The sequence below is a fragment of the Anarhichas minor genome, unplaced genomic scaffold (genome assembly GCF_050575085.1).
Source record: "Anarhichas minor isolate MPS153535 unplaced genomic scaffold, ASM5057508v1 ptg000046l, whole genome shotgun sequence".
Taxonomy (NCBI): domain Eukaryota; kingdom Metazoa; phylum Chordata; class Actinopteri; order Perciformes; family Anarhichadidae; genus Anarhichas; species Anarhichas minor.
The window spans coordinates 1048542-1069132 of NW_027466492.1; the positions used below are offsets into that span (position 1 = coordinate 1048542).

Here is a 20591-nt window from a genome sequence, read left to right on the forward strand (position 1 = left end):
ACGGCCTCTTAGACTGGTTAGTGATTATTTTAGGAAAATTTGGGGTTTGATTTAGTTACATTACTTCAGTGCTTAAAATCCCCACACTGAGCTGAGGTATTTATGTTAAGTATTTAAATCTTAATACAGTAACAGTGAGGTCATTGCTGTTTGCTGGTCATTGCTGATGTTACCCCCACATCTAAATAATTAGCTGGTATTGATTTGTGGTATTTTATTATATCAGGGACATATTACAAACCAGTATGGCTGTTTTGGCAGAGTGGCGGTTTGCAGCACATCTCTGGATATTTTTGACAACTTTGGTGCGTTACAGAGTCACGCTACATGCTAATCTCTGCTGCGCTCAAACAGTTCCACAGTAAATGTTGCTGATGCAAAGCAGGTTATCTGTAGAGCGAGCACACTTCCTCTAAACGGGTCAGCCAACCCTGCTGTTCTGTTTTATAGAGAGTGAGAGGGAGATTTGCATAGTTGTTCTTCCTCAACATATGGACACACACACACACACACACGCTCAGCCACTCACAGATATGATCACACATGCACTTGCGCCCGAGTACATGTTTTCGCCTACGTGTGGCTACACTCATAGTTTAGCGGAGGTCAGTCTGCAAATGCAGCGCTTTTGCATCATCAGGAGCAGTGAGAAAGTAGGCCCTTTGCTTGTGTGTGTGTGTGTGTGTGTAGTGACTATGAAAGAGATCAGTGGTGGAATGCAAATAAGAACAGTAACTGAAGTGCTGTACTTAAGTACAAATTTGAGGTACTTGAGAACCATGTATCGTATGTGTTGACGTTGAAAGTTTGTAATAAATTGAGCAGTGTTCCTTCATGTGTTGAGAATAATCCTCCTACTTCTTCATCTCAGTAAACTCTTTAAAAAGCCTCTTGGATCAGCTGGAAAATGCATCGTCACAAAGCTGAAAACAGGACTGTTGATCTGTTTAGAGATACGAGGTTCTCACAGGACAGAGACACTACAAACATGTGATGATCTTATAGAATATGATGCATTGATGCAGATTAAACTAGATATCAGAAGATAGAGTTAAAAACATTTACAGCAGTACAATGCAACATACACATGAATGCAGCAGTTATTAATCCAGAAACATCATATATAAAAGTAAAACACTGACTGTTAATGTCAGTACTGATCAATACTTTTACTTTGAAAACTTTTAAGAACATTTTGCTGATAATATTTAGACTTTTACTGGTACTCTGTCTGAAACGCTCCGTTGTAGCGCCTGTCTCTTTAAGCGCCCCTCCCGAAAAAAAGCTCTTTGTCTGCTGCGATTGGTTTGTGAGCAAAATATGGTGCACGTTTGCAAAGGTAGTTCTCGAGCCGTGGGGGGAGATGCTCAGATGGTGGTGGTATATTCTAATGAGCTCAGTGTGACAAAAAATCTGGCGTGTTGAATCACATTTTCTTCTGATCTGGGCAGCCCACAAGAAACTGACAGGGTTATTTTATATAATAATAGGTTGGTAGCCGCTCCAGATACAAAATGCCGGTTTGAAATGGTGAAGCGGCTGGAAGCAGTTTTCATCCTTAAGTTGTAGAAGGAGGGAGGACACTTCCTCACAAGGATCAGTCAGAGGAGTAGACAGTCAGAGACAAGGATGTGGTAACTGCACTGAATTAGTCCGATTTGTTACGTACAACTGGCTGCATTTTTGTTTGGTTCATCCTAACCAGGACATTTGAGCTACGGTGGCTTTAACTACTCAGGTTTATTTGTGAAAAAAAATGTGATGGAAATTGCATTTTGTTATGTGTGCAGGAAGCGAAAGGAAAGAAAAGGAGTTACGATGTAAAAAGATCAAGATCAAAAAATGCCTAAACTTTTATGAATTCAATATCAATGAATCACTCATGTGTCATACCAACCAGCAACACGGAGTCATGTATATACAGTATCGCTTCATTTAGCCTCAGTCACCTCTTTAACACAACATTATACAAAAAGTTATGAAATCTAAAAAATAATCAAGAAATTGCATATTGCAGAAAAAAAGAAAATAGAAGCAGCTGTCCATCAACTAGTTCATGGTTACATTTATTTTCATTTGACTAAGTGAAACAGGAAACATCAAACTGTAGCACACATGGTGGCATGCAAACAAACAACATTTTCTGCTTCCCTGTCCACTCCATGTGCTGGAAACAGTAGCTGGTTTTACCTGTTGAACAGCAACACACAGCAAAGAGTGCCTGTGCAGTAACCAATACTACCGGAGCATTATTTGTTGAATGGAATGCAGTTTGGTCATTTGATCAAAACAGGTTGATCATATACAGCCAAGCAATTAACAATATGGATATACTTACAGAGAGAAATACTCTTTGACAGCCGTGGCCTGTGTTGGCATTGTGTTTTCGGGTTCTCCGTCTGGTCCATTCTCGTGAACGCTATATCTCAGGAACGCCGGGAGGAGATATCTTCAAATTCGGCACAAACGTCCACTGACACTCAAGTATAAACTGATCCGAATTTTGTGGGCAAAGGTCACAAAACAAAACCTTATTTGGCCATAACTCAAGAATGTATATGCTAATTATGAGAATTTCACACAAATGTCTAATAGGATAAAATGATGAAGTGATGATTTTGGAAAAACATGGATGTGAACTGCTACTTGATTGGTTGGTGGAGGACTACAACCACGATTCTTTCACAAAATAAGCCCAACTGTGTGTGAATGAAAGAAATATCTTGACCACAACTTCAAAGCAAACTGTGAAACTTGTGAATGGCCAGTATGCACAAGAGAGAACTCTTTCATAGTTTATACAGAGTTGCTGAGATCAAAACAAAAAAACAAAGACATTCACCCAGTACACCGCTGTTCGTGTCCCGTGTGAAACCAAGTCATTGACGTTTGTAATGTAACTTCCTTAGAACGTAGTTAACAAAGCACTTATTTTAACCCAAACCATGATCTTCTCCTAAGTCTTTACAAGTAGTTTTGTTGCATAAGTAAACCTTGAAATGTAATGTAATGAAACTAAGTGAACCTACATTGGAAGTTTATTTTGAAAAGAGACTGTAAGCATGTAATTAGCAGAAACTGGAAACACGGAGTGATTTACTATTAACCTATGATTTATTTCAGAAACCAAATACACAGGAAAATACACACTTTATTTATTTTGCTAGGGTTCACTAAGTTCATGCTAATTAGCACTAAACACAAAGTACAGCTGAGGCTGATGGGAATGGGATTAGTTTTGCAGAAACTTGGCCATAAACCAAAGTATTTGACGGATTACTTTGAACTGAAAATTGTTGACCTGATGATGGCGGTAGATGAAATTAATTATTACAATTCAGTATTCCAGCAGCATGTAGCCCACACTAACTAAACTGCCTTCTCCTCTCGGGTGCTGCTCAATGACCCTGAACGCATCACTGTGGTCAGTGGTTAGTTACAGAGACGCACAGATGTCTAACACAAAGGGCGTCTTTTATCTCTTTAAAAACAGACTTCTGAGAGCTTCCTGATGGCTAAATGGGCTAACCTTTACATCATGTGTTCATCATTTTATTTATCATCCTCCATCTTCTTCAGACACTTTCGACTAATGTTCCTGGTCTGGTCTTCGTTTGTGTTTTGATTATATGAGAGTCAGATGATTAAGGCAAACAGAAACCTTCTGAAAGTCATTTGTGTTTCGATATCTCACCTGTCACTGCACTCGGTTTAGTTTATTTGTTGGACCCCCCCTCCCCACATATGAATCAAGGTCATGATCCAAGGAGCCCTGTGTCCTTGAGCAAACGACTCACAGTAGCATCACTCTCTAAGATAAAAAACGAAATGTCATCTTTGCCCTGATGCATTGCGCTTTAACCCTGCCGTACTCTCGAGCCAGTTAATAAAAACACAAATATTCAGCATATTTGGTCACAAGCAGACGATCACTTTTTGTCACTTTTTTCACGTGTTCAACAAAGTCTTGTCGGTTGCACCTATTTCGACATCGGGAAGGGACTCAGACTTGACCGAACTGACTGAAACTCTGCATCCAATCATATCAGGGTGTTACTCCTTGTTACAGTAAAAGCCTGAGTCTCCTTATCAGATGTGGCTTGTGCTACTAAGCTGCAGTTGGAGTTGCTGTTTAACACGTTGCAACTCTGGTTTCAGGCCTCACAGATGCTGTGGGCTGCACCTGTGTTTTGTGTGTGCAACCTCAGAGGCGAAAGAAAATGAAGAAGTGAGATAAAAGAGCAGCGGACTACATGCAGAAGCTGCCTGCAGAGTCGACTTAACTGTGTCAGGCTTCTGCTGAAACGGTGTGTTGTTGTATGTGCGTGTGTGCGTGTGCGTGTGTGCTTGCACATGTGTGTTTGACAATGGCATGTGCTTGAATTTCTGGTTGGTGTTAATTTATCTTTTACACAAAAATGAGGAAGAGAGATCATTTATGATGCCAAGAAAATCAAACTAATTGCAAACACCAGCACGTGTGTGTGTGTGTGTGTGTGTGTGCGTGTGTGTGTTTTCATGGGAGAGCATATGCTTTAGTTGTACTTGTGTTGTGAGATAAAAATGTATTAAAGGAATAATCTCATTTAAAGTAAACCGGCAGTCAAATGAATAATGGATTAGCAATTTAATATCCGTGTGCCGGTGTGTTTAGCTTTGCTACAATATGCGAACAAATCAATGATTGGATGTGCCTTTACTTTAGCTAAAATACAAAGCTGAATTGTCCGAGGTGTAAAAGAAGAAACAGTGATGAGATTTGTTGTGTGGACCTTGTGTGACCTTTCGTATCAAGAGGTGACATCTTAGTGATTTATTGTTAAAGGAAGCAAGCAACTTCTTCTTCCACTTCTTCATTAGACACTAGTGAGACTACTGTCTCTCTGTTGGAATGTCAACATCAGGCTAGCTCAACTATTACCCCGTCCAATCAGCACAAACATCAGGCTCGCTCAACTATTACTCCCGTCCAATCAGCACAAACATCAGGCTCGCTCAACTATTACTCCCGTCCAATCAGCACAAACATCAGGCTCGCTCAACTATTACCCCGTCCAATCAGCACAAACATCATGCTCGCTCAACTATTACCCCGTCCAATCAGCACAAACATCAGGCTCGCTCAACTATTGCCCCGTCCAATCAGCACAAACATCATGCTCGCTCAACTATTACCCCGTCCAATCAGCACAAACATCAGGCTCGCTCAACTATTGCCCCGTCCAATCAGAACAAACATCAGCCTCGCTCAACTATTACCCCGTCCAATCAGAACAAACATCAGCCTCGCTCAACTATTACCCCGTCCAATCAGAACAAACATCAGCCTCGCTCAACGATTGCATCGTCCAACCTGCACAAACATCTGGGGATCAATAAAGGTTTATCTAATCTTATCTCCTTTCTTGTTTCTTGTGGGGTGGATTGTAGGCCTGATCAAACCTGCTAGTTTTATTGTCAACAAAAGTATCATGACACTACTTATTATAGATAGATAGATAGATATCAACTTTATTCATCCCCAGGGGGAAATTAGTTTGTAGCAGCAGCAAAATAAAATACAAAATATTACATATGGTAATGCAAAATATATACAGTACAATAAAATAACAGAGCAGATATTGAATTTGAATAATAAAAAATAAAAAATAAAAAATAACAAATAAGAAATAACAAATAAAAATGCAAAAAAATGCACAGTATATACAATGAATTAGAATGGTATTAAATTAACAACTAGGTAAACTAAACAAACTAACCAGCAGTGCAAGGATCACCAACAACAAAGCGTTGTTGTAGCTATTTGAAGGATGGTGATCTGGCCAGAGGTGATTTATTATAGAGTGTTATAGCAGAGGGAAGGAATGTTCTCCTGTATCGGTCCTTGTGACAGCAGAGCTGGATCAGTCTGTTGGAGAAAGTGCTCCGCTGTCCCTGCAGTAGGTGGTGGAGAGGGTGGTCCAGGTTATCCAATATGGATAATAGTTTCTTCAGTGTCCTCCTCTCCACCACCTCTTCCAGATAGTATTGTTTGCAGCCAATGATGGTGCCGGCCTTCTTAACCAGTTTGTTAACCAGTTTGTTATCTTGTGTGTGTGTGTGTGTGTGTGTTGTCACAGAGGTCAGGAAAAGAAAAGACCCCCGAAACTAGAAAACGCACACTTTAAGATGGAAACGTCGCTGCTGCTTCCGCTGTGACGTCCAGCTTGTGTGTGTGTGTGTGTGTGTGTGTGTGTGAGTGTTTGGTTGTTTACTTGTGGGGCGTCTTTCCTCTCAGTGACCTCTCTGATGTCATACACACACACACACAGTGACACACTAACACACACTTCTTTCAACTGAGTGGAGTTTCCATCGTCATTGTTGCATTCACTATCTTACCCCTCAACTGCTAAACGCTTTTTGTTTGTCTCGACTGTACTCCACATGTGAGTACACAGCTTCTGGTGCTTCCCAGAAGAGATTGTATACCTGCTATGAACTAACCAAGAATGTTGTGTAGCAAGGTACTTTACTGGTACATGTACTCTGCTCTCTGACAATAAATATGACTGAACTTCCTGGGAAACACATTTCCCAGAAGACATCAGACTGTTACTTGAGTCCTGTGCAGATTGCAGCCTCTGGTGATCTTCAAGTACTCACAGAAAACACCTCTTTCTGTCAACACTGTTTCGTGAACCTTTTTGAAGATGAACATTTCTTTGTGTTTTGAGGGCAGCTCACATACAGTACTGTAGGTCGAGTGTGACTCTCACTGTGGACAGCTGTTTCAAGCCCAGGCAAGCCGAGTGTACGCAAAGAACTGTAAAAAATACAAAGAATACAAGTCACTGGTTCAGGAAATGGAGCTAATAAGCCAGCTATTTTTGTCAGGTGTTGTTGGAGTTAGGCCAGTGAAAATTTGACTGAATTTTCTCCTTATCCAGTTGGTGTCTGATGCTGTACAGATTATAAAGCCCTTGAGGCGAATTTGTGCTATCGGGCTGTACAAAGATAATTGAGTTTACTTGAGCTGACCTGAAACAACCAAAACCAAACACAACTCTGATGGGACTTTAATGTTGCTCTGTGTCTGCTGTGCTAGTAGGTAACTGCTTGCTAAAAGCTTAGCATTTCTGGTCAACAATTGCTTAATGCAGCTTTACATTCGGGCGGGTAAAGCAACTTTCGTCAGGTTCACGGTGTGTGGGATTTAGTGCCATCTATCGGTGTGGTTGCAGATGAAATTGCAACCAACTGAATCCTCCCCTTTCCAAGATTTCGGTAGCTTGAGCCGTCGATTGCAAAACCGCAGTAATGGAGAAACGGAAGTCAGTTGGCGCCTGGCGGTACCACGGTTTGCTTTTCTGGCTATTGTGACCCCCAAATCCTTTGCGCAGTGAATAAATGAGCAAGAGAGTCAAAGTTGAAGGAAACCACAATAAGAGGATGTAGTATGCCCCACTGGAATGAATGCCTCATGAAACAGTATGTACTTAGTAAAGGCAGCTGCAGTATGAACTAAAAGAAAAAAGATGCGATTTTGGAACGCAGCTGTTCATCTACCAGTTCGTCAAGTTGCCAATCTCCTGATGCCTTTGCCTGAGGTTTTAGAGTTTGGGATTATTCAGGCCAGTATTGAAAACTGTCTATTTTTAATAGAGCTAACAGTGCTGACAGAGCTAACAGTGTTAGGACTTCTTCAGTCAAAAGTAGTTCCAGTGAAAACTGTCCACAGTGAGGTCAGCGTATTAACCTGAATCTTTCTGGAAGGACACATTGATGAATGTAATATATGAAAGCCATGAGCACAACAAACCAATCTACCCCGCATGCCTGAATACCACGAGAGGAAAGTGTTGCATGTAACTGACCCTTTAAGGTTAGTTAGTGGAACAGTAGCGTTAGCTGTTGGTTAATTAGGAAAGAGTCCGCTGAAAATAAAGCTGTCGGTCTTAAATGTGAGCCAATTGTCGACGACCACAACGCCCCGACTTTCCACCGTGCCTTTTCACCGTCAAAGCCAAAGCCCTCTGACATCAACAGACCTCACACTAAGGAGTGTCAGCTTCCATTACAGTTTCCTACAACATGAAAGCGGCGCTTTGACAGCGGAGGTGGCTACCGCCTGCCTTCTTCCTTTTTTTGTTTTGGGGGAAAATGTGCTCCTCGTTTAATTAATGTCACACAGCTAACGATGTCCTGCTCATTTCATGAAATATGTGACAACAAAGTTGGTTTGTTATATGAGGTCAGCGACGACAGGGAAAGACACGTAGAAATACATTCATTACGAAGCAGTTTATCTTTTGATTGAAGTCATAATACAATCAGAGTTTATTGCTCAAATATCCATGTGTCATGCTCTCTGAGGCAGTGGAGTTTCCTCCGTCTGTGTTTACTGTCCTGCCCTCGCTGACCGAGTACGCTTCTGACTGTGTTTGTATTTGACGAGTGACATCACGAGGACGGGTATTTCCTCTCAGTGAAGTAGGCAGGCAGACATTTCCAAACTACAGTCTGGTACATGCAGTGCTGGAAGAAGTATTCACATCTTTTTACTTTGATAAAAGCATCAATACCAACGTGTAGAAATACTCTACAAGTAAAAGTCCTGCATTCAAAAAAAGTACAAAAGTATTAGCATCAAAATATACCTAAAAACTAAAATTACACAGAATGGTCCTTAATATGTATTATATATATATGTTATATTACTGTATTGTAGTTATTGATTCATGAATAGCACTTTAATGTTGCAGCTGGTAAAGGTGGAGCTCATTTGTATACTTTGAATTATATTCTGTATCTGCAAATTTAAGTTAAGTTATCAATTAGATAGTGGAGTAAAAAGTACATTCCAAAGATTCAAGCATAAAATTTAAATACTAAGTGCAGTACTGGTACATCAAAATTGTGTTTAAGTGCAGTACTTATTTACGTTCCACCATTCTTCTCCTTTCACTCTAGCCTTTGTGTCCAATGATTTCATCTTTATCTTCCTGGTTAAAGGGTTGTTTAACTGTAATTGTTTAATATTGTGTATTATAGCATCAACACAATTATAATGCATTTTAATCAGTGTATCGCACAGTATTATGATAGTTGTAAACACTCATAAATATTCATAATTCTTTATGATAATATTCTTAACATATTATAGAGCATTTTATGACTTACTAGGTGTCATTAAACCTAATAATTGCTGGTCACTCGCTGACTCAGGATCCTAGTGTATTACAATTACCATAATTATGATCTTTTTATAATGCATTTTGATGTGACTAAGTTACTCTAAGTGGTCATTGTTGGCTTTGAGTGGAAATTCATTTCAAAATGTCTTGTGTGTTGCATATATTTAATATATATATATACAATACAGTGGTCAAGTTGCTGCTTGGATCCATTTAAACTATGTTTCTGTGTGTAGGAAGCTCTCTTTGTGGTTTCTGTTTATGAATAGTGAAAATAAGCAAAGAGAAGTGCAACCATTTTCTCGTATCACACTTTTAAAGGTCAGCGTGTGTGTGTATATGTTTGTCTGCTGTAAGTGTGTGTGTGATTAAAAAGGTGTGTGTGTGTGTGTGTGTGTGTGTGTGTGTGTGTGTCTGTGTGAGAATGTGTGTGTCTGTAATGCCACAGAGTGGTGCGGTAGGATGTTTGTTTCACTCTACTGATCTGGACAGAAAACATGCAAATGAAGCTCTGCTGGCGCTCAACAATTTACAAAGTTCTGTCGTCACATGACTAGTTGTGGAATACAACTAAGTACTTTTATCCAAGCACTGTACTTAGAGGTACTTTAACTTGAGTATTTCAACTTTTTGCTACTTTATACTTTTACTTCATGACATTTTGGAAGCAAATGTACATTTTACACCGCATTTATTTTGATAACTTTAGTTACTTTGCACATTCTGATTCAAAATATCGAATATAAATCAACTAATAAAATATGATTATGAGTATCATTATAGATTAAGCTACCCAGCAGGTTATAAAGTACTTAAAAGGACTTCACCTTTACCGGCTGCAACATTAACTTTAATAACCAATAATTATAATCATTGTGAAATGGGCCAACTGCCAATGACTGACTGCTGCAGAGTAAAGTGACAGCCTGTATATGTTTCTTTTTGTGTGTTCAGTCACGTAACAAGCAGAACAGAGAACTGGCAGCCATCAAGGTCATCAAGATGGAAGCAGGTGAGAAGTTTCATTTAAATGTTTGTGCACCTGCACAAAGGTAATGAGCATATTTCCAGCCTAGTATATTTACCCAAGTACTGTACTTAAGTACAAGTTTGAGGCGCTTGTACTTTACTTGAGTCTTTTCTTTTCATTCCACTTTTAACTTCTTGCATTTCATTTGAATTGACGACATGTATGAATTGTGCTATAAAAATAATCTTGTACTTTTTACTCCAAAGCAATCATCAGCATTAGTTACATAGCAGACTTTTGCACACAAAACGTATGAAAAATGTATGTGATATGAAGTGTAGTTCTAAAAAGTACAGCTGAAGCGATTAGTCGATCGAAAAACATTTATTTATTTTAATGTAAAAATATTTCAGTGCTCCAGATTTGCTGCTTTTTCTTTTAATAATGTCAATGTTGTATTAATGATGTTGAGGTTTGGACTAAACAAACGTAGTGAAGGTATTACTTTAGGCTCTGGGTCATTGTGACGTCATTTTTCACAGTTTTTACAGACCAAACAATTCATGGAGAAAATAATCAGCAGATTAGACCGTAATGAAAAGAATCATGAGTTAATAGCTCAAAATGAGCTCCAGCTCAACCAGCGACAGCAGTAAATCCCTGCTTTTACATTAATACACAAGTAATGATGATCTAATGATAGAATATATACTACTAGAACAGTCACAGGGGCATTTTTATACTATTAATAATTGAAGTACATCTTCCTGCTTGTAGTATGTGCAACTTGTTTCAGGGATTAAAAAAATGCATTTATGGGGAAGTAGTAATATGTGAGCGGATGTAATACGGAGCCTGTCAGTGTTGTACTATTATGTATGATGTTTCTGGATTAATATTACTGCTGCATTAATGTGTATGTTGCATTTTACTGCTGTAGATGTTTTTAACTCCTTTATATCCTGTTGGTTAGTTAGGTTAGCTAATGATTATCTATTAGCCTGTTATACTGTGAGCTGTTCAGAGGTCTTACCATGCTAACATGCTAACTGGTCATATCAGCTGGTGCTCTATCTGTACACGGTACATTTATTTAGCAGCACTTTTGTCCAAAGGTACCTTCACTTGGTCGCACAACCAGCAAATAGCATGTAGCGTGTTTAGGCACCAACTGTGTTCGTATGTAATGTGATGAAAGTAATAAATATCATATCCTCTCTCTCTCTCTCTCTCTCTCTCTCTCTCTCTCTCTCTCTCTCTGTCTGCTTCCACAGATGATGATTTTTCTGTCATCCAGCAGGAGATCGTCATAGTGAAGAGCTGCAAACACCCCAACATAGTGGCTTATTTCGGCAGCTACATACGGTGAGCTGTGTGTCTGTCTGTGCTCCCTCTCGCTCTCTTCATCAGTCTCACGTACACTTGATTCACTCGTCTTCTGTCTGCAGAGATAATAAACTGTGGATCTGTATGGAGTTCTGTGGAGGAGGCTCCCTGCAGGACATCTACCATGGTGAGTGTGTGTGTGTGTGTGTGTGTGTGTGTGTGTGTGTTGAAAAGGGCCCCATTGAAAAGGGCCAGCTGAGCTGGTTAAACATCTAATCCGGATGCCTCTTGGAGGCCTCCCTTTAGAGGTTTTCCAGGCACCTCCAACTGGTAAAAGGGGGTTAGCCAGAAAGAGCTGGAAAACGTTGCTGGGGAGAAGGACATCTGGAATAACCTGCTGCCCCGCGTCGGCCCCGTATAAGAAAGATAATGGATGGAACGTTTCAGTCCTCAGTTCTGATAAGCTAAACAAAATTCAAGTCAGCCTGTAAATACACGTTACGAAGCCTTTGTAATGAACCTTGTTCATGTACTGCACTGTCCATTATTACAAGTAAATTGTGTCCCACAGGGACTGGTCCTCTGGCTGAGCCACAGATCGCCTACATCTGCAGGGAGATGCTGCAGGTAAAGTCACACTTTTTAAATTATTAACTGAGGTTTTGTTCTTAATTATCTGATGCTGTTGATAATCATTTTCAAGGGAGAAAACCACATTCCCACAATTTGTTCCCTTTATTATTTGTTTGCTCTCTATGACTGAAGTGTGTTTAATAGGTGAAATTACTAAGTGAAAGCTTTTATTTTGGTGACAAATTCAGTTTTCAGTTAGGATGCTCACTGTGTGTGTGTGTGTGTGTGTGTGTGTGTGTGTGTGTGTGTGTGTGTGAGACCAGGGTCTGGACTACCTGCATGCACAGAAGAAAATCCACAGAGACATCAAGGTGACTTTTATTTTGTTAACTCTTCAATTTGTTTGTGTTAAATGCACGTTAGACTACAGTCGAGTCAAAGTGCAGTGGAGCTTAAGATGGAAACAAGACTGTGTAATCGATTATGCTTCCAGCTGTGTGTATTCCTGAATACTAAACTAATCCTTATATCTGTAATTGAACCAGCTTTTGCTGTATTATCCTCTATCTTAAAAACTTTTACTTTTACTTAAGTAAAGAATCTGATTACTTCTGACGTACTAAAGGCAGCAGCTGATGAAGAGAAGTACACTCCAGCAATCAGCCCATCACATCGACTTTTATTGTACTCTCAGACTCAACAGGCTTTCCATCCTGTGTGGGTTCAGTAAAGATCACTGAGTGGAGATAAGATGTTTGTCTGGTCGTGTCTGTGTTGATGTTTCTCTCGCCCTCTTTTGCATCTAGGGTGCCAACATCCTCATCAACGACTGGGGCGAGGTCAAGCTGGGTAGGTGGATGTTTGCAACCCTTTGCTCTGCGCTGCACCGGTGTGGTTAAGATGAGTCACTAAATAGCTGCTATAGCTGATTGACACATTTACGCTGTCTCATCTGGGTGTTAGTTGAGGACTTAAAATGGGTTTCCCGCTTGTTGAGAATTTATTTTATGGTGGTTGGAATCCAACATTTGATATTCGGCTGCTAAATGTTTCATTCACAAGCAAAATTCTTAGAATTCCCCATGAATACAACACTTTTACAATTGAATCCAGAATGGGAGGAATAATCTTGTTGGGTATTCCCGCATGCATTGAAAACACAACCATTAATACAAATTCTGGGTTTATGCACTTGAGACATGTGTCAGCGCTTGAAACTTGCTTGAAACTCAATAAGAAATACAGAAAGCTGTCTTGATTTTACTGTAAAATTGTAAAATTGAATGAGAGGATTTTCTGTTTATACTTTGTTTGTGTTCCCTCTGTTGTGTAGCTGACTTTGGGATCTCGGCTCAGATCACTGCCACTCTGGCTCGGCGGATGTCCTTTATCGGGACGCCATATTGGTGAGGTTAACACCCGGAGATCAGCCTCTCTACAGCTTTGAATGTCACAGGTCCTGTAAAACACCTGCATCGAAACATTTAAGGGCAAAATAACTGCAGGTGTCTGCGGGGAGAGAAGCAGCATTGTTTCACTTCATAATGAGCTTCCTCTTCCTTCATCGTTGGCTGTTTCATTTCCTAGGCAGCAGTTTGATGTAATATAACTAGAGTTTCTTGCTGCACCGAATCTGTGGCACAAACGTGACTTGTTGCTGTTTCCCTCCTGTCCTCAGGATGGCTCCGGAGGTGGCAGCGGTGGAGATTAAAGGTGGCTACGATGAACGCTGCGACATCTGGTCTGTGGGCATCACAGCCATCGAGCTGGCGGAGCTACAGCCGCCGATGTTTGACGTCCACCCGCTGAGGTAAAGCCACACTGAAAGACACGACCTCACCCACCTTCACCTTACAAATTGAATCTATTATAGGATGGATCAGGCCTATGTATAAGTATATATTCATGGGCATAAATACAGACACACACAGATTGTCATCGACTGTGTTTTTGTCCTGCAGAGTCCTGTTTCTCATGTCCAAGAGCGGCTACCAACCTCCCAAACTGAAGGACAAGTCTAAATGGTAAATGAAAACACATTATATTTAATCATTAAATCATGGAAGCACATGGTTACTACAGTATCTATCAAGCTGTTGCTGTTCGTTTATATTTAAAGCCGTGAAAAGCTTCTCTTTTTTTTACACATATGAAATATTTAAATCTGAAGAAAGTTAGATAAAGAAACAGCAATGACATCAATAATATAAACAGAATAATATACGCTTAATACTATCATCCATTATATGTGTGCATAAGTATTTAAAGATGATATGTGCTCCTGCTACCAACATATCTCCTGTCTGCAGGTCCTCCATGTTTTATAACTTTGTAAAGGCCATGCTGGTGAGGAACCCGAAGAAGAGACCCAGCGCCTCCAAGTTGCTCTCGGTCAGTACCGCTCACACACTGTATGCTCCAGTTCAGCTTTACACGCCGTCAGTTCTGAATCAAATCAACCAGCCTATTGTGAATGTATAGGCAACTTTTTATGTTAGTACACATGAAGACGTATTTCTGTGGGCGGAGCGCATGTGGAGGCAGATTAAACCAACCCCAGATTAACTCTTGCTTCGCTTTATTAGCATTGTTTTTGTGTCCGCCACTTTTCAAGCTTCCTCTTGGGTGCTCGTTTACAGCATTCTTTAGAGGTTGATGCCCAGAAATGTCCAGAGTCTCCGCAGATACAGGAACAACCATGAACCTCCAGTGGGTCATAAGTGATGATTATGAGGGATTATTTTTGTTTGTAACATATTCAGGAAAATCCTACTCATTGTGCCTTTAGAAGGTGATTATTTGTCAGTGTCATAAGATATTTCCGTTGCCCCCCGAGTTATTTGACCACAGCTCTTTCTTGCATAAAAAACTACTGACGGACTGTCATCCAGTCTTTTTCTTTACTTGATCTGGTCTGAGCTGGCCTTTATCTCCGACCTGCTGCTTATACTGTTCATCATCTTCAGCTCACTCACCGTTTACGTTGTCTCCGTCTCCACCCTTTGCCTCCTGTGTCTCCTCTCTACCTCGTCCTCTCTCTGCAGAACATGTTTTTGACCCAGCAGTGCCTGAATCGGGAGCTGACGCTGGACCTGCTGGAGAAGTGTCAACACCCTGAGAAACACAAGTCCTGCCTGCTGACGGAGGACGACGAGATGGAGGTCTTGACCATATTCTCATTAACACTTTATTTGATAAGAGATGACGCTCTTGATAGATATTATCAGTCTGGTCAATCATAATTCCACCTTCATTTATTCATTATAGATGAGGAAAAAAGTCCATCACTGTCGTTGTTTTTTTGGTGTGTTGAACTCAACTTTACACTTGAAAGTAAAACTTCAAAATATGTATATATTTTTTTCCAACTGGTGGTCAGGGTGTCTACCACAGCCGAGATAATAGACCCTGAAGGAATGAACCATGTGTGTTCTTGTTGATTTAAGGTGACGCTGCCTGGATCTCTGAGGAGGATCCAGTCTGTCAACAAACACAACCAGGCAGAGAGGACAAACTCTGCCACCAGCAGTAAGAAGACAGTCTTTTACTTTAACGATGACCAAACTCAGTAGGTTAAATATGTCACATTCTTTGGCACGATGGTGAGTTTTAAGCCATTTGCTTGAACTATTTATGGTTTCACAACATGTGAAATGGAAATTTGACTCTTTAGTTGCTGAGAACCAAATCTTTGAGATTGTAACTTTAAGTAAAAGTAACAATACCGTAGTGTAGAAATACTCTGTTACAGGTAAAGGTCATGAATTTAAAGTTTTGGGAAAATAAAGTATTGAGTTTAAATAATTAACGTACCCAAAGTAAAAGTACTCATGATGCAGTATGGCCCATTTCAGAATAATACATAATATGATATTGAACTATAATTATTGAGACATTTATGTCTTAATCACTTAAATATTGCATCTAGTAAAGATGGATTATATTTAAATGACTTTCAATACTACTGGGCAGCTTCATTTTTAACAGTACGTCATCATTTTTTTGTTTATTTATATTTTGTAGTATTTATCTGAATCTGCAAAGTAACTTAAGTTGTCAATTACTCTTAGTGGAGTACAACATTTACCAATATTTACCTCTGAGATGTAGTAGAACAGAAGTAGAAAGTAGCATAACATGAAAATACTCAAGTAAAGTACAAGTAAATCGTACAGTACTTGAGTAAATGTATGCATGCATACAGCATATCGTACACGATAAAATCAATCTCATAATACAAAAGGTATTTGTATTCATGTCCATTTAGAGAGATTATAAATACTACTTGCATATATCACGCATCATTTCACTCACTGTTGCTCTCTATTTATCAGATAATAATAATGAACAAATACACACCTATTCTGCTGCACTTTAAGTGTCTCTGGATAAAGTGAAGCACATGTTGATGTAAAAAGTGTCATTGTGTTAAATATTTTGGCTTGTGGTCCCTCAGTGGAACAGATTTACACTCAGAGGCCTCTGAAGAACCAATCGCCAACCGCTACAGTAAGTTTATAACATATTAGTAGTACAGCAGTACTTCTTAGACATACATCTATACACACATGCATCATATATATTTGACATACTTGCAACTTACTACATATTTGTGTGTATCTATGTACATACAAATGCCCACAAAATATACATAATAGGTACATATATACAATACATGTTGCTAAATATATACTGTATATGTTTATGTATATTTATAAATACACAATTACTTGTAAACACACATACATAGCCACACACATATACATATACACACATATCTATATATATATACAGTATAAATATATACTGTACATAGTATAGTACAGTATATTTTTGTACATAAAGTGTAAGGCATATTTCTGCATACTCATACATATATATATATATATATATATAAATATATAGTACACACATGCATCATAAATACTTTACATACTTACTACATATTTGTATACATAGAAAATGGACACAGAATACATACTACTTACATTTATACAATCATACAGATGTATACATTTGTAGTGCATATATATACCTTAATAAATACATAAGTAAGTAAGTAAAATGTATTTATAAAGCGCTTTTAACAGACATTAGTCACAAAGGGCTTTACAGGAGTGGAATTACAAGCATAAATAACACAAAGTGACCATATAAGGGCCAGAAGTTTACATTTAAGACGACACAAAAAACAGAAAGTATACATGAAAGCATACAAAACATATACATGCTGTATTAGTATGCATGTATATACACAAACATATTCCACACAGTGCATACAGTACACAGTGCTGTCTGTAGTGGTGTGGACAATGTACAAAGTAAAAGACTTTTTTTAAATTGATACAACTAGATAAAAATGGACATACCTGATTTTGGGACATATTATATTTACTATATTTATTGTATTTATCACAACAACAAAAACATTAATTTAACACGACAAATGGAGGAGTGTTGGGTTGTTTTATTCATCTATAAGTTTGTACTCATTGGCTGTAACCTCTTTTTATTCAGTTAACACCTTCACTTGGATCCACCGGCAGTAGCAAGAGTCCATTAGGGTAAAAGACTCGTCACAGACAAAATGTAAAACATGAAATATCTGTTTACAATATTAAACCTCTCTTTTCTGTCTCAGGGATCAGGACACAGACGACGACGACGACTATGACGATGTGGGCGTGTAAGAAAACATCAAAACCACGTTTAACTAAATACCGCAGCGTGTGAATGGCGCTATGGTTGACTGAATTTAAACTGTTTGGAGTTAAATATTTGACAGGTGCCCACATGGTGTACTCAGTGCGAGTACTCAGATCATTTGCTTCAGTAAAAATAGCAATACTACAGTGTTAAAATACTCTGCTGTAAGTGAAATTCCTGCATTCAAAATCTCACTTGAGTACAAAAGTATCAGCATGAAAATATACTTCAAATACCAAAGGACAAAGTACTCATTATGTAAAATATATTATAACACTAGATTATGATTAGTGATGCATTAATGTGTTCGTCACTTTAAAGTTAAAGGTGGAAATAATTTGAATTACTTCATATCCTGCTGGCTAGTTTAATCTATAATAAAACATCATATTTAAGTAGCTGATTTATATTTTGTATTGTTATCTAAAGCTACAAAGTAACAAAAGTTATCAAATGCACATAGTGGAGTAAGAAGTACAATATTTGCCTCCTAAAAGTCGTGGAGTAGAAGTACATGTAGCTCAAAATTGTGCAGAAGTTACTAGTAAATGTACTTAGTTACATTCCACCAATGAAAATGTTCTTATTTTGTAAGTTGTTAAAGCCAGCAGTCACTTCCTTATGTTGTTTCTTTGCTTCATATAATTAAAACAGATTGCATTAACAATCTGTCTCTTTCTTTTGTCCTCCTCAGCCCTACGATACCAGGCACCAGGTCAGTCTGAATAAAACACAAACTCACGTGTGTATTAATGTGTATTTGTACCATGAACACACCAGACTGAATCAACACTCTCTCTGCCGACAGTCGCATAATGCCAGCCAATGAAACTCCACCTCCACTCCCGCCGAAGGTGATTATTGACAAATAACTGAATCTGCAGGCGAGACATGGTTTTATGTGTGTGTGTTACGGTGACGGGGCTGTATTTAAAGCCAAAGCAACATCACGGAAATGATTTGTTCTTAAAAAGGTTATTGCCTGTTAATATCATGATCATTGGATTTGATTACATGTAAAGGCTAACATTTTAGATATCAGGTGTTAACAAGTTTTTTTTTACTAATAGACAGTAGTGGGAAAAGTACTCAGATCCTTTACTTAAGTAAAAGTACTAACACCACACTGTGAAATACTCCAATACAAGTAAACATTCTGCACCTTACTGAAGTAAAAGTGTGCAAGCATCATCACAGTTGCATTGTGGGTCCCATGCTTAGTTCCGTGGAACACGTCGAGTCCCTTCCTGCTCCGTCATTGTACCGAGTTACGGATGAGAGGCAGGTTACACTGTTAGAGGAAGACGGTCAACATGTCGGTATGTTTCCATGTGTGCAGCCTAAAACCCGGACCAGCTCAGAGGAAAGCATGGCGGGGGAGGAAGAGCGGGTGAGGAAGCTCTGCTCGCTGCTCACCCCCGTCCCTCGCACCAGGACCTCCAGTGGGACGCAGGTTCGACCAACGCTCCAACCACGACCCTCGCGACTCTCAGGTGAGCTGCCTCGCCTTTATATGTACTGATGGACTGAAGTATGAAATATGATACACACAATTTAGTGGGGAACTTTGTTTGTTTTCACAATAATAAAAGAAAAAAAAAGTAATTAAATTTCACCCAGCAGAAAGGAGCATTTCTGTTGTATATCTGTTCTACAGTGGTGGAGTGTAACTAAGTCACTAAGTACACATTTAAGGTACTTGTACTTTACTTGAGTATTACCGTTTCATGCTATTTTGTACTTGTTTTGTACTACATCTCACACATTTGTATCTCCTTCCTGTCCAATAAAAACCATGTATCTCCAAATGTGGTGATTTAGAATTTCAATTTTTCTTATAAACGTAAGAATTGAAAGTACTTTTACTGTTAGTGCTTAGAGTACATTTGGCTGATAATACTCCCATTTACTTAAATAAGGTTTTGAATGCAAGCGTTTTAACAGTGTGGTATTAGTACTTACACTGAAGGATCTGAGTACTTCTTGCACCTCTGTGTCTGTCCACAGCTGATCTCTAGTAGGGGCTGCTAGTTATGTCACAGCTGAGTGCATCTCTGGTCTCCAGCTGCTGCTCTGCGCCCAGAGACACAGTTGGGCCGGAAGTAGTTTATTCAGTACACTTTAAACCTTCATAAAGTCGCCTTAAAAGTAGCCTTTGGTCGTGGTTCCGACGCCGAGAGGCACGCCTGCACAGAGCCGGTGCAGAAATCTGCATAGATTATATTGAGAAAACACGTCTGACACGACACAGCTGGCGGAGATCTGCCCTCTACGGAGTGCACCTTTCTAGTTCGTCCAGATCATCCTCACATTCACTCACACAAGAGTGGAGAAACAAAAGGTTTATTGTGTTATTGTTTATTTATATGTGTGCGTGTGTGTGTGTGCGTGTGATCCAGACCCTCTATCCTTACCTGTCCAGTTGTTTGAAAACCCGGCAGACCTCCTTCCTCCTCAGCTCCCCCCTAAAATCAGACTCAGGCGGAAACCTCCATCAAAGGTAACACTGTGCCTAAGAGTGCCTGTGCATTTATTCAAGCACTGTGTTTATGTACAAATTTGAAGTACTTGTACTTTACTTGAGTCTTTTCTTTTCATGGCACTTTATACCATACTGTGCTTTTTACTGCACTACAATTAGGAGGAGCCGGGGATTAAACCCCAGCTCCGGCTGTAGATGATAGAGTCTGCATCTCCCCTCCTTCCAACTCATGATGAGCTTTTGGTTTTTGTTCTCAGGACCCTGCTGAGTGTGTCAGCCCCGTCGTGAAGAAAGCACCCGTGAGTTTCTATTGTTTCTTCTCCAGAATTTCTCCCTTTGAATCACCTCCACTGTGTGG

The 20591-nt window shown here is 39.4% G+C and overlaps 1 protein-coding gene across 4 annotated transcripts in view; it reads left to right on the forward strand.

Moving 5' to 3' along the window:
- The window catches only part of map4k1 (mitogen-activated protein kinase kinase kinase kinase 1), a 35960-nt gene that overhangs the window by 4022 nt on the left and 11347 nt on the right, over positions 1-20591 (forward strand). For all 4 annotated transcript variants that reach the window (XM_076112016.1, XM_076112015.1, XM_076112017.1 and 1 more), the window contains 20 exons: positions 10131-10188; positions 11421-11511; positions 11595-11659; positions 12044-12099; positions 12369-12416; positions 12852-12894; positions 13379-13451; positions 13724-13855; positions 14007-14069; positions 14355-14436; positions 15090-15206; positions 15492-15573; positions 16502-16554; positions 17563-17609; positions 17687-17731; positions 18446-18466; positions 18560-18605; positions 19091-19244; positions 20151-20251; positions 20491-20532. In XM_076112016.1, coding sequence (XP_075968131.1) covers positions 10131-10188; positions 11421-11511; positions 11595-11659; positions 12044-12099; positions 12369-12416; positions 12852-12894; positions 13379-13451; positions 13724-13855; positions 14007-14069; positions 14355-14436; positions 15090-15206; positions 15492-15573; positions 16502-16554; positions 17563-17609; positions 17687-17731; positions 18446-18466; positions 18560-18605; positions 19091-19244; positions 20151-20251; positions 20491-20532 — 1419 coding nt within the window. The remainder of the gene's footprint in view (positions 1-10130; positions 10189-11420; positions 11512-11594; positions 11660-12043; positions 12100-12368; positions 12417-12851; positions 12895-13378; positions 13452-13723; positions 13856-14006; positions 14070-14354; positions 14437-15089; positions 15207-15491; positions 15574-16501; positions 16555-17562; positions 17610-17686; positions 17732-18445; positions 18467-18559; positions 18606-19090; positions 19245-20150; positions 20252-20490; positions 20533-20591) is intronic.